Raw genomic sequence first — 13,999 nt, 5'->3', positions numbered from 1 at the left:
GGGATGACGGCATCATGTGGTCACCCCGTGACCTCTTCTCAGATCACTAAACACAACGCATCTTCTTCCTCTGAATGTTAAGCCCTAGGAAGATTATACAGAGGGGGTCGAGTATGAAACTGCTGATCAAGAAGTGTAGATAGTATCTTCTATCAACTGTCTTGTACCATTCATTACCTACATAAAGCTGAAACAAAGAAAAATGAAATAGAACAACAAAACAGATCACATAACATATGCTGCTACTATTAACTTATATTGTTCAGACCATCATCTCTATGGTAAATGTTTGGTTGCACTTGTTGAATAAGGTGCTCTATCTTCGCTTCCTGTCTCACTTACTTCTAACAACTAAGAAACACAGAAGGCACCTAGAAAATGAGTATAACCTTTTTTGTGCTTGGCCTAAACCTGTGTTTTAAATATGTAACTTCTAATCGAAGGGCACTATTGACTCACACATTTCAAGATCTTCACAGCTGGAACCCCCCCAAACCCCCTACGCTTGTACGTCTTGGTGATTATGTTCCTTCTTATCGTTGAGATACTCAATAAAGGAATCAGCGGTGGTGAGAAGCGACGCCTGTCAATAGCCTGTGAAGCCGTAACAGAGCCAAGAGTGCTGGTTCTTGACGAGCCAACCTCTGGCCTGGACTCGTGTACTGCTCTCTCCGTCCTTGAGCTGCTTCATCAACTATCATCCGATGGATGTACCGTCGTTCTCTCCATTCATCAACCATCCTCCGCCATGTGGGCACTGTTTTCGACCTGTCTCCTTCTCAGCCCGGACGGTTGTCCCGTGTACGCGGCGGATGCTAGCCAGATGGCTTCCTACTTTGACCGTCTCGGATACACCTGTCCCCATACCGCAAGCCTGGCTGACTTCTTCGTTGATATAACAGCTGGCTCTTCTTCCCGGGAATTAGAAAGCCTAATAGAAAAGTGGACGCAATGGCAGTCATCGGCAGTATCGACAGCTTCAGAATCCCCTACCCTCTGGCATCTTGACCCCTCTGGGCCCCAAACCAAATGCCGCCGCTTCATTCCTACTACCCGCGTCCTCCTACACCGCGCCTACCTCAACATGCTCCGCAACCCTCTCTCTTTGTTCGTGCGACTTGCCCAATGCCCAGGTATGGGTCTTATCTGGACCATATTCGTGGCGCCCCTGCACAAAGACTACAATTCGATCCAGACACGCATGGGTCTCATGATACAGTACGGCCCGGTAGCATTCAACGGCATGCTCCAGAACATCGCGACCTTTCCAGCCAAGCGAGATCTCTTCGAGCTTGAATCCTCCATTCACTTGTACGGTGCTACAGCCTTCCTCACCCAATACACGGCCATAGAACTCCCTTTGGAGATAATTGCAGCCGGAATTTTCAGCCTTCTCTTCGCCTACGCCGCGCAGCTAGGCCCCACGGCGACGAAGCTCGGCGTCTCCTTCTTGAGTGCAGTATGTACGCTTAACACCGGCGAGTCTTTGAGTATGCTCGCGTGTCTCGTTTTAGGACGGAACCTCAGCCTGGCTATGAACTGCACGTCGGCGTTGTTGTCTATATTTACTATGCTTGGGGGGACGATGAGCCTGAGTCCACCGCGCGTTTTGCAGTGGTTTAATCACATCTCGCCTATCAAATATGCTATTGATAATCTGGCGTACTACTGTCTGACTGGCTTGGAGCTGCAGTGTACGGATAGTCAGCGTCGGGCGGATGGGTCATGTCCTCTTCAGACCGGGAAGCAGGCTTTAAAACTTTATGACTTGGATACAGATCAACCGGAGATTGGACTGGTTGCTGGTGTAGTGCTGATGGTGGGGTATCGGCTGTTAGTGTGGGTTGTGTTGATGCTGCAGGTTAGGTGTCGGAATGGGTTCGGTTATCAAAGGTGGGTAAAGGTCAGGACTAGGCGCGAGAACTAGGGGTACCTTTATGGAGTGACTATGCAATGCTATGGCCTCAAGTGACGCAATTGAAAAATCTATAGTTACCTCCTTGAAGGATTAATAGAAATTCATCTCGTAAAGTCGAATTATCGAATCAATAAAGCTGTGAATGTTCGACAGCTACACTTTTTTTTTTCTCTGACTTTATTGAAGTCTGGCAAAGATATGAACGTCGCCAGACCATGGTATCAGAGCATTCGAGGACCTGACTATCATTTCTGCCATTCTACCACTTCCAGCTGAAGAAGACAATTTACAGTGGAAGGGCCCTATGCACTAGCACATCTGAAAAATTTTCACCACACTCTGGTGATCATACTCTGCCGCCCAATCCTGAGGTGTGCGCCCATTTACATCCCTGGCGCTAACATCTGCATTTCCCGTACCAATGAGGAGCTTTATCACAGCCTCGTTGCCATTCTCCGCTGCCCAAGACAGCGGCGTACGACCCTCCGAATCTCTGCTGTTGACATCCACCTCACCAGTAGCGAGCAGGAGTTTTACCACTGTGTCATGACCCTCCCACGCCGCCCAAGAAAGAGGAGTACGACCCCTTATGCTTTTCGATTCAACATCTACCTTTCCCGTAGCAAGCAGAAATCCAACCACTTCCTCGTGGCCTTCCCCAGCAGCCCACGAAAGCGGTGACCTGCCATATCTCGGATCCCTTACATCAACATCCACCTCCCGGGTAGAAAGAAGCAGCTTAACCACTGCCTCGTGGCCTTCCCCAGCAGCCCAGGAAAGCGGCTCCCTACCATATCTTCGATCTCTTATGTTAACATCAACCTGTGCAGTAGCAAGCAATTGCTTCACAATTCCCTCACAACCTTGTATTGCTGCCAGAAGCAGAGGAGTACGGTTATCAGAGTCCTTGGAGTCAACTTCTACCTTTCCTGTATCGAGAAGGCACCTTACTACTGCTTCGTAGCCTTCCCTTGCTGCCCAGGATAATGGGGTCTTGCCCCTTGAATCCTTGTTATTGACATCAACCTCTCCGCTAGCAAGGAGGATTTTTACCACTGCCTCGTGGCCAAACTGTGCTGCCAACGACAGGGGACTATTTCCGGATGAATCCCTGGAGTCGATGTCTGCCTTTCCTGTAGCAAGTAGAAGGCGAATTATTCTCTCGTGGCCATTCTCAGCTGCCAGTGCTAGCGGCGTACTGCCAGGTACATCCTTCGAATCAATGTCCACATCTTCACGGATAAGGAGCTTCACCACTTCATCGTGACCATTCTGAGCTGCTAATGACAGTGGGCTTCGGCCAATTGAGTTCCTCGAGTCGATGTCCACCTCCTCTGCGGCAAGCAGAAGCTTCACAACTGCCACGTGGCCACGTTCCGCTGCCCATGATAATGGTGTCTGATCGTAGTCCGAATCCTTCGAGTTAAGGTTTGCTTTTCCTGTAGGAAGAATGGACTTAACCACGCCGACAAGCCCCATGGATGATGCAATCACAAGTGATGAAGTGCTGTCAGGAATATTATCTGTTTTTACAGCATAAATTCTCGACCATGTTTGAAATATATCCGACCATGGTTCGCAAAGTAACTTCGCGCGGTCTATTAGCGGGTCCTCGTCTGGAATGCAAGCTTGGCGGAAATGAGTGTCCCAGTAAGATGATGAGTACTCTAGCATACATTCCTGAGGAAAGTCATCTGGATCGAGAGATATACAGGAAATGCATATTTCCGCAAGGATCTGGTTCGATTCATCTGCATGGAGTGAATATTTCCATCCTATTGTGGGTTGGGAGAGGGTTTTGTCCAGGATCGAGTTGCTGTTCCGAACCAAAAACTCTTTCGCGGTCTGATGCAGAAGATAGACCTTGTCATCCAGAATGATCACAAAGAGCCCGCAAAGGTCTCTTAGGGTCTTTTTGAAGCGATGCGTTGGCTCCATGTTATCAACTATATCTGTTGGGGCTTGATAGCCTGCGCTGAGTGCTAGGGCCAGAGACAGTTCTTCCAGGGAGAGAGGTCGCATAGCTGCCGTAATAATATGAAGAACTATCTTAGCCTTTTCCATATCTGGACTTCGATCCAAGATTCTCTCATAGGCACTGTCAACGGTGGTGGGTAGGTCACTCAGTATCCGATGGACTTTACCTTTTGAGAACTCCGGGGTATTCTCGAGGACATCTAATATCAGACTCACCCACAGATAAGTTCGATTTTGAACCGAAGTAAGCCTGTCTATGAGCATTGTGCATTCCTCCTTCATCAGCGATCTTTGCTTGCTGATGTCCTGCACTCTTTTTCGGATGACAAGATTTATTTCATGAGTTATCTGCTCAGCCTCTTTCCCGTCGTCACCACTTAAGTGGATGGTGGGTGATTCTGTGATAAGAGGGGAGAATCCACGCCGTATATGCTCATATGGTCTACTTGTAATCAAGAACTTCAGTTTGCTATTCTTGTGGGTGTTTGCATAAAAGTCGTTGACAGCGTTGATGAGCCGGCTCCGGTCCTCGTCGTGGCACTCGTCTAAGGCATCAAGGAGACAAATTATTTCTTCCGCCTTTGGATCGGTCGAAACAGACATGAGTATACTCCACAGCTCTGAGAATGACTGAGTAAGCTTGCTACTGTCAGTGTCCGCTTTATCCAGTATTGCGTCGTGCAAAAGGTGAGGCTGCGCTATAAATAGCTGCCTTAATATGACTGAAAGCGCGCTCGTTGCGCTCTTCTGGTCGGTAAAGTCGTCTTTAAAGAAGAAATAGCAGACTGTTCGCTTATCATTGCTGACAAGAACCTCATCCACGAGATATCGAGTTAAGACTGACTTGCCACATCCTGGATCAGCCGACACCCATAGTAGACTTGAGAGGCCGTTTCCTGAACTCCCTTGCCAGGCATGGAATTTCTCATGCCCTATGAACCATTCACAGGTTCCAAGGACACGCTTGCTGTTTCGGTCTTTTCGGTCCTTATAGGGACAGGTGTAGAGCAGGTTGAGGAATCGTTTCACCTTCTCATCTCGATCGGACGTAGCTGTCCATATGTCGCGATTGTGTAAGGCCTCCAGTATCGCTTGGTACTTGTTCTGAAGCTCTTCGTGTCTTTGCATTGATCCTGCATCTGCAATAACCGAAGTAGTTCGACCTAGCGTGATCTGGTATCTCTCAAATTCTTGCAGCAGGTTAGCCCAGCCGTCGCGGTTAAGGACATCTCTCCAGAATTGGTATGCTCGGGGTCTGTGTAAATAGCAGAGCGCCCGGGCCTGGAACTCCAATATCTTTGAGTAAAAAGAAATCATAGTTTTCCGAAGGTCATCAAGGAGGCCAATGTCCTGTTTCGTGTCCGAGTGCAGATAAAGGCGCTCCATTACGTGCAATCGGCAAATTAACTCAGAAACAGATTCTAATCCTTGCAGGAGATGGGAATGCTGCTCTGCTGCTTGGATGACCGTCTGAACATCGTTAGATAATAGGCCATTGATGCCAGGGATAGTACTAAACCAGTGCTCACCGTAAAACAGGCCATTATTCCAGCACAGGCAAGTGAGGCTGGGAGACTTGCATTTGCCGCAGTAGTCACAATATCTTTCACTGCCAGGATGGTTTGGAACACCTTGGTAAGTTGGTCCCGGACGATGATGGTATGGGTTCCTAGGTGTATCATCCACTTCCTCTCCTCCACCAGATTCGCCTTGGTCTTAAGAAAGTCGGACAGTCGCTCATGGAGGGATGAGTCCCCAGGTTGAAAGTTCAAATTATAATCGGACTGCAGTATTTCAATGGAGGCTGTCATGATCGTATCCAGTTCACTGTTGTGTCTCAATTTCTGCTCAGCTTGGATCCAGAGATCGTCATATGGAGGGGCAGGTCTATCAAGATTCTCTTGTCTAGACATCAGGCCTTCTGGTATACTATTGCTCTCCCTGTTCGGGGCACTGCTTCTGGTAGACGGTGTTTCCTTCTCATGTCGTCGTCTTCTGAGCCATGAGGACTTGGCTTTATAGAAGAGGTCGGGCATTTTTTGGCTGCCTTTCGCGGCTTGTCCGCCTCAAAGGGGCGATGTTAATAGGTCGACTGAAATGAGCTTGCACGGTTCATCCAGTCTTGATGCTGCGAATGCCCTACCCTGTCCTTGGCCAATGCCCCGCCTTGAGCAGTGAGTTGGCGCAGCAGGGAAATGGCGGCCATCATCAACCAATCATGCACTATGATGGTACAGGATTAACGCTAAATCCTGCACCAAGCCAGATTGGGCTAGCGTTTTGGTGTCTCATTTGATAGTGGAGAATTAAGTCAACATGTTCTCTCACGCGCTTTTGTAAGGACAATCGGGTGGTATAATGACCTCGGAATGGATATGCTCATCAGGTTTCCAATGATGATGAGGCACCTGGGCATTGCTATCTTGCCAGACAGGTTTGTTTCGCAAGTCGCTTACAACATGCATTATTTGATTCAAATGGATTGATGGTTGTTCTTGATTAAGACATAAGTCGTACCTTGCCTTCAGGATTTCTTGATTCAGACAGAGTACGCAGCTACCATGATCAGGATACAGTAGGTAATCGTCCCGTATACCATCAATCGGCCACTCATAGAACCCATATACATCACAGATCGAATACACACAGAAAGCGGGGAAAAAAACAAATCTACCCCGTATTCCGCCAGCGACAAGACCAGATACACTCAAGTCATGGCTCTGTGCTGAACATACAACACATCAAGGTTAGTACACTCATCTCATCTCATAATTCTTGAAGAGAACTTACCCCAGTCCATCGCCTAGCAACTACAGAATGGGGCGGGATCACCCAGTGGCCAGGCGCAGCATCCAGCTCCACACTGGGCAGCCTCTACCCATCGTGCACCGTTACAGATTGCCACGGCGTCAAAGTCGTCGGTGCAGTCGTAAGTGCTGCTACCGCTGCAGGGGCCCCCGATGGTTGCGGTTCCATGAGCAGAGGCGAGAAGTGTGGTAACGACGGTAAGGGTGAGGGCTGAAAAGAGTTGCATTTTGGTGATGTTTCTCGGTTCGAGTTAGATATTCTGGAACTTGCTGAGGATATTGATGATGTGCTAATATGGATGTGAAGTAGGTAGTCAGGTTGGCGGGCTGAGGTAGTATATATATAGCTCGATGGACTAACTGTAGTTGTGTAGATGACAAGGCTCGGATTGTGCTGGTGTTGGTTACGAGTGCTCGTACATTTCTCATGAGGTATCTCTTGGATATGACTGGACAAGAGTGCGAGGCGTCCAAGTTGTTGTTCGATAAAGCCCCATGTTGAAGGCAAACATTGTTGGACAGAATCATAGCCACTCTTGGCTCTATGCAAAACCGCAGCTATCCAACGAAATTGTGCCGGATACCCCGGGTAGAGCCTGGTAGCTGGGGTATGGCTCACTGACTGAGATCTGGTCAAGTCGGTGCAGCTATAGACGCACTCGCTGCAGTAGGCTTACGTCATCTAGAGGTATGCCATGATTGATTTGCCAGCTATGCGCAAGAGTATGCTGTAGTCGCCATGGGATCTTGGAAACTTACCGTGTTGATTAGCCGGGCGAGCATGCTGTACCTTCAGTTATGGGATTAAGCAGGGCTCAGAAGAAGCCTTCGGGAGCTACCAAAGCATAATAGCTTCTGTATAAAGTTGCACGTCAGGTAGGTATAGTCTTTAGCCTAGTGCAGGTCACTTTCAGCTATCATATCTCTTGCTTATTCTCCGCCTTCGGATACGAGATTTATATGCAGGGCGATGATCTTCCCGTGTTCGCGTGTAAGGCTTCCCACTGATCGACATAACCGGAGCTTTGTTTTGCGGAATGAGAACATTGGCCATGGACGTACTATTCATTCGACGGTGGCCTAGTCAGTCCGAAGGTGCAAAGGGACGATCGGATCTGATTCATCATGGCACTCGAATCCTACGAAGCATTATTTGACTCTCAATGAGACTGTGGATACGAGGTGTGAGCTGCAAACACTACCTAGCCTTGATGGTTGGGATGAGGACCTTTCTTCCGTCAAGGCATTAGGCATTATCAGGCAATTGACATGGGACTCCCTGACAGATCATCTTTTTGGAAGACTCCGGAGACATGCAGCCTTAGGCCCCCAATGAGCTGGTGCCTGAGGCAATAAGGATCTGCTATTTCCAGCAAATTTGTCAAGGCGGTATGGTTCTGCCCGTTATTTGCGAGTAGCTGCCTGAAATTTGAGGGCGGGATAGTTCCTCGCCGACCTTCCTCTTTTGGACTGCGTTGCGCTTTGTTTCGACTTGATGAGCACCGCCCTTAAGGACATGAAAAATCCGAACTGCTGCTTGGAAGTCTGCTGAGGAACCATGCAGGAGACAAGTACCGTAAGTGAAACCAGTAAGGATGGTCCGCAGATTCGGCACATAATAACCCGTGATGAATGCGGGGTGAAGACCCTGAAAGGATTTCTGTCGGGGAAGCGATAGCCCGTGCACCAATTGCCGTGCCGGATAGATGGAGGTGCCCACATCCCGATCCACTGACCGACAGCTGAATCATGTCAACAGCTGGGGTAAAGCTGGTGCCTGATGAGGAGATTTTAATAACCAGGGTCCTTATATGAATGGAAGTGCTAGAGGCAGCCGGCAGTTGCCAACCCTTGACAACTACGGGTGCAAAATGTCTGGGAAGCAATTGACCATCTTCACATGCAGCAGCTTGCTGTTCGCGTCACTCATAGGTGCCCAAAGGCGCGTATAAACATTCGACCATTACAACTCAGTTATTGCTGACAGAAGTGATAGGGAGGCTGTCGTGCCCCCCACCCGATATGAAATTGGTTCTGGATTTACGAACTACACCGGTTATGGGAATGCATCCTGCTTCACACTTGACCAGAAGAGCCCATTGGTTACCCTAGACTACGGTACCGAGGTTGGAGGCTTCCCCTTATTCCATGTGGACTTTCTGTCAACTGCAGTCCAGCTCGAGGCCAAATACACTGAATCCAAAACTGGTCTTGATGAGCCGTTTGGTGATGGGCCATGGACCTTCTCCAATGGCCTTTCCAACACCTTCCGTGTCGAAACTTTCAATGTCACCTCTCCTGGGACGGTGGAGTCGTTCTTCATTCAAGGGGGTCTTCGCTGGCAGAACCTCAAGCTTCTCACGGAAGGCAGTGTCCGCATATGCCAAGCGGGTATCAGATCTCAAAATGATCGCACTGCGGTGGACAAGCTGCCTGGATACTTCGAAAGCTCGAATAATCTGTATAATGAAATCTGGGCCTTGGGGCCACGTACAGTCCAGCAAGCATGCATTGCTGCAGATACCGCACCGTCAACATGGGAAGTCACTGAAGACGGAGTGTATCTTCGTGGACAGCAGCCTGCCCAATCGGTGGTAGGAGCCTCCTTTGGCAACTACACCATGACCTTCCAGACCAAGATTGTCCGTGGAGGAACAGGATGGAAGGTCGCCGCGGGTGTGGGTGGCTTTGGTCCTTACTTTGTTCTTACCAGTGAATATCCTGTTGGCTCGACGTTTGTCAATACCAACCGAACCATTGTCCCCCCAAACTCACTAGCTGTGGGTTACGGGTGGAACTTGGTGAATCAGACCTCTCTCACCACCGGAAAAGTGAACCATTATTCCTTGCCTTTTAACATCAAGGAGGGGCAGTGGTATGAGATTTCAACCTCCATTAATGCGACCGGATACGGCGTTACCATCAATGGAACTGAAATATTCGTGGCACTGGATGACCTGCAAATCGTATCTGGCACTACTGGTTCCTCTGGCAGTCTGACAGGCGGTACCTGGGGCTTTGGGCCATATCAGGACCAGATTGCGCTTGTCAAGGATGTTACGGTTCATGCGCAGAATGGTACCCTGCTGTACCAGAATTCGATGACGCTCAGCTCCGTCCTCGAAGAATATGGAGTGATGGCAAATAAGCACTCCGTCTGTCTGGACGGCGCGAAAAGGGACCGCCTTGTCTGGAATGGTGATTTTGTACACACGTATCGCGTCATCCAGTCCAGCACCTATCGCTCGGATTTCATAACTGGATCACTAGAATATTGGATTGACCGTCAAGCACCTGACTCGTCGCAGTACGCTGGCTTTTTCAGCATGTCACCTGCCATGGGCCAGTCGGCGAAATATGTCGACACGTATGCTTCTTTCGGACTTCTCGATTACCAGATTTTCCTTCTCCACGTATTTGCCGGTCACTACAGAAATTCTGGCGACAAGGTGTTCGTGGCCAAGCATTGGGCGAAGATCAAAAAGGGTGTGGAAGCTATCCTGCCCTTGATAGATGATCAATCTGGACTGGCGGTCGCTACCAACCTCGGGAGATTCTTCTCTGGATCCGACAATGGCACTGCAGTATCGGGACTTCTTGCCCACACACTCGACCAGATGGCCGATGTTGCATCCGCGATGAATGAGACAGATGTCGCGACAACTTGGACTCGCTCGGCGACTTCAGTCAAAGCTGCGATCCGCCAACAGCTCTGGAACCACCGTCTTGGATACTACGCTACCGACTTGAGCGACCCGACCGAGCAGTCTATCACCGGTAGCGCCTGGGCTATTCTGGCGGGAGTCGCCAACGCCACGCAAGCAGAATCCTCACTCGCGGCGTTATCATCACTCCGGCTTGGAATCGGCTACAAAACGTCGAGCTCCGTTGCCAACGCATCATCGACTAATCTTGCGCCTTTTCTCACTGGCTTCCTCCTAGAAGCGATTATGCAGGAAAGTCGCAATAGCCCCAGTTCAAGCAAAGCGAGGACGACAGCTATTAGCGTGCTCCTCGACCAGCTCTGGGCTGCGATGGTGACTCAAAATGAATATTATACTGGCACGACTTGGGAGTATCTTTACCCTGATGGCCGACCCGGGCTTGACTTCTATACGTCGCATGCGCACCCCTGGGCAGCTGCGCCGACGTACGTTTTCTCGGAATATGTACTTGGTGTTCAGGCGACTTCGGCTGGGTTTTCTGAGTGGGAGTTTCGTCCAGCGATGTTGGATGTGAATGTGTCCTGGGCGCGGGGAAGAGTGCCTACTCCTCAGGGGCCGATCCAGGCTAGTTGGCGGTTGAATGGCACGAGCGTGCAGTTGAGCGTGTGTGGACCTAGTGGTACAGAGGGGGTTGTCAGGGTACCATTTGCTATTGAATCCTATTCCGTGAATGGAGAACAACAGACAAATGACAAGGACGGTTTGGAGGTTCAAGTGTCCGGGGGATCATGTACTGATATCCATGCTGTTAGAGGGTGAGCCTAGCTCGAGACAGTTTCGAGATTTGTACATACCGTATTTTCGCTCATAATGTCAATGTGCACATATAAGAAACATTCAATATGTAACGAACTGTTGTCTCAAGTTATGATAAAATGCAGAAAATTGCTCGCTCTCCCGACTCTGGACAGATGCACGAGTGGGGTTCGTCCCCGCAAAACCTAAATTAATAGCTAATTTCTCGCCTTTACCCCAGCCCAGCAATGCAGCCAATCGCAAGCCTGAGTCGATGCGGTCTGAGGGCCACGCGGCTGGCCATGGCATATCCGCCTGCCTTGTGGCGTTCCATAACCAACAGTTGTCGAGAAACCCTGGTCTGGCTTCGGCTTGGGCCACTCCCTATGGATTATTCGCCTTTTTCCAACAGCTCTCGAGCCTTCTGATCAAGCACATGGCTTGTTTCTCGGCTTTGATTATCCCGAAGCCCCAGAAGCTTGGGCTTCTCCAGATGCAGGTTGAATAAAAGGGCGCGCTGTCCCTAGGGCTGCGTTGTGGTCGTTGCATTTCAGGTGTATAGCTAACCCCTTTTCTTCCATTATCCGCTCTACTGTTCCTCTTTCCGCGATAGCCCAACATGTGGCGACGCCGCATCACAATCGATGACCAGGCCATCACCGATGGTTCGGGCATTACGCTCAAGCAGTCTCTTTTTCCTAATTTTCTCGGTTTGATGTTCCCACCATCTTAAGAAATCCGATGATCAGCTAACATCTGGTCCAATTAGTGACCATCCTATTCTTTCTCTGGGGATTTGCTTACGGCCTTCTCGATACCCTTAACTCCCACTTCCAAGATGAACTCAACATCACCGCGAGTATGTCATCAGGCTTATCCGCCGCGTACTTTGGTGCATACTTTCTCTGCCCCCTAACAGTCTCGGGGTGGATTCTCCGCCGATTCGGTTTCCGCGTGACATTCATGACTGGGTAAGACCACCACGGCCCTTTCATCGCCCACAACTAACCCTAACTGTAACAGCCTATGCGTCATGACAATCGGCTGCCTCCTCTTCTGGCCCAGCGGCGTCAAAGCCTCCTTCGGCGGTTTCTGCGGCAGCATGTTCGTCGTCGGCGCCGGCCTCTCCACTCTCGAAACCGGAGCCGACAATTTCCTCGCCATCTGCGGTCCCCCTCGATACTCCGAGATCCGACTGAACCTGGCGCAGGGTATCCAAGGCGTGGGGACCTTCGTGGCACCACTTCTCGCCTCGCGTGTGTTCTTCGCTAATACCGTCGATACACAACAGGGACTGAAGAACGTGCAATGGGTGTACCTGGGTGTTGCATGCTTCGTGGCCCTGCTTGTCCCACTCTTCTATATCGCGCCCATGCCGGAGGTCACTGATGCGGATATGGGTCTGCAGGAGCGGGACATCTCCGAGAAGGATGTTGGACCGTTCAAAAAACAGTACAATTTGTTCCTCGGGGTGTGGAGTGAGTTCTGCTATACCGGGGCACAGGTGGCTGTTGCAAACTACTTTATCAATTTCGCCGAGGAGGCGGGGTATAGTGCTTCAAAGTCGTGTATGTCTTTGTCCTCTTTTTCTTTCTTACTTGAGTGAATATTTTTTCTAACATCTCGTCAGCCGACCTCCTCGCCGTCGGCCAGGGCCTATATACCTTCATGCGCTTCGTCTCCAGCGGACTCATCACCATCGGAGTAAAACCCCGATACATCCTAGCCACATACCTGGGGCTCTGCTTCATATTCGGTGTCGCCGCAACCACCACGTCTGGTCCGACCAGTGTCGCTATGTTAATCCTCGTCCTGTGCTTTGAAAGTGTACGTCTCCCTACATTTCAAGCCCAACACCACCCATCCCTACTAATATGGTGAATACAGGCCTGCTTCGCCACAATCTTCACCCTCGCCCTACGCGGTCTAGGCCACCACACCAAACGCGGTGGCAGCATGCTAGTAGCCGCTATTTCCGGTGGAGCTGCCATCCCGCCCATGACTGGGGCTGTGGCGACGCATACGGGTAACTTTCACAAAGCGATGGCGATTCCGACGGCGTTCTATGTACTCGCGTGGATATTCCCGATATATGCGAACACGGTAAGTCGGAAGCTGTTGGATGGTCATCGGACGACGGATGTGAATGTTTCCGGGGAGAAGAAGATTGTGGATGGCCATGATGGGGTGGAGGTGGAATTGCAGGCGGAGGATGGGAAGGGTGGGACGGAGAGGGTGGAGAATATCAATGCTGCGTAGGGTATGCAGCCCTGTGTCAGGCTACGTGGCAGAAATATTATTTAGTGCTTTTAGTGTAGTGATGATTTAATTCTAAACATTGCAGCAAGACAGTGGCTCAACTGCGCAACATCTTTCTTGCGATTCTATCAAGATTTCTGAAAAAAAAAAAAAAAAAAAAAAAAAAAAAAAAAAAAAAAAAAAAAAAAAAAAATTCCAGGAGGATAAAAGAACCATCTAAACTGAACGATGGCAAGCTTGCGCAAACGCTCTACACTTCAGGGATTGGCTATCGCGTATGATGTCCTTAGGCCTTGCTCAGAAGCCATCAGGTTACTCGTCAGACCTTTTTCACATTCCAACTTGAACAAGTAGTCCATTCCCCAAGCGTCAGAATAGAGTGATACGACCAGAAGTCTTAATACGCAAATATGCACCATGAAATTATGATGTTGCAAGTCTCCATAAGTGAAAACAGTACGATGGGATATGCCTTGCATCCTTTTAGCCCGATGCATGGCACCTTTGTACTCCCTCTCCGATCTGGTTCCACCCGGCCATACGGGTTCGGTGAGATATTCATTGAGTTCCCACTCGTA

The 13,999-nt window shown here is 49.7% G+C and overlaps 5 protein-coding genes across 5 annotated transcripts; 4 read left to right on the top strand and 1 right to left on the bottom strand.

Annotated features, from left to right (window-relative positions):
* Window positions 1-523: 523 nt before the first annotated feature.
* Window positions 524-1,927, top strand: BDQ94DRAFT_168412 (putative ABC efflux transporter; the record flags this gene model as incomplete). Its single annotated transcript, XM_026771053.1, has 1 exon — window positions 524-1,927. One exon carries the CDS (start codon window positions 524-526, stop codon window positions 1,925-1,927), a length of 1,404 nt encoding a protein of 467 aa, XP_026628414.1.
* A 637-nt stretch (window positions 1,928-2,564) lies between these two features.
* Window positions 2,565-2,990, top strand: BDQ94DRAFT_139590 (uncharacterized protein). The gene has a single exon (XM_026765456.1). It carries the CDS (start codon window positions 2,727-2,729, stop codon window positions 2,880-2,882), a length of 156 nt encoding a protein of 51 aa, XP_026628413.1. The 5' UTR covers window positions 2,565-2,726; the 3' UTR covers window positions 2,883-2,990.
* A 595-nt stretch (window positions 2,991-3,585) lies between these two features.
* On the bottom strand, window positions 3,586-5,706 carry BDQ94DRAFT_158234 (uncharacterized protein; the record flags this gene model as incomplete). Its single annotated transcript, XM_026768915.1, has 3 exons — window positions 3,586-3,612; window positions 3,746-5,365; window positions 5,425-5,706. The coding sequence occupies 3 exons, from the start codon at window positions 5,704-5,706 to the stop codon at window positions 3,586-3,588; spliced, it is 1,929 nt and encodes a 642-aa protein (XP_026628412.1).
* Window positions 5,707-8,573: 2,867 nt separating this feature from the next.
* BDQ94DRAFT_158233 (Six-hairpin glycosidase) lies at window positions 8,574-11,186 on the top strand (the record flags this gene model as incomplete). The annotated part of the gene is made up of 2 exons (XM_026768914.1): window positions 8,574-8,634; window positions 8,677-11,186. 2 exons carry the CDS (start codon window positions 8,574-8,576, stop codon window positions 11,184-11,186), a joined length of 2,571 nt encoding a protein of 856 aa, XP_026628411.1.
* Window positions 11,187-11,781: 595 nt separating this feature from the next.
* On the top strand, window positions 11,782-13,421 carry BDQ94DRAFT_168409 (major facilitator superfamily domain-containing protein; the record flags this gene model as incomplete). Its single annotated transcript, XM_026771052.1, has 5 exons — window positions 11,782-11,872; window positions 11,932-12,133; window positions 12,186-12,730; window positions 12,793-12,989; window positions 13,050-13,421. 5 exons carry the CDS (start codon window positions 11,782-11,784, stop codon window positions 13,419-13,421), a joined length of 1,407 nt encoding a protein of 468 aa, XP_026628410.1.
* Between the last annotated feature and the right edge of the window lie 578 nt (window positions 13,422-13,999).

This window comes from Aspergillus welwitschiae, assembly GCF_003344945.1.
Source record: "Aspergillus welwitschiae strain CBS 139.54b unplaced genomic scaffold BDQ94scaffold_9, whole genome shotgun sequence".
In the NCBI taxonomy this organism is placed as follows: domain Eukaryota; kingdom Fungi; phylum Ascomycota; class Eurotiomycetes; order Eurotiales; family Aspergillaceae; genus Aspergillus; species Aspergillus welwitschiae.
This window is presented reverse-complemented; position numbering and strand designations above follow the sequence as displayed.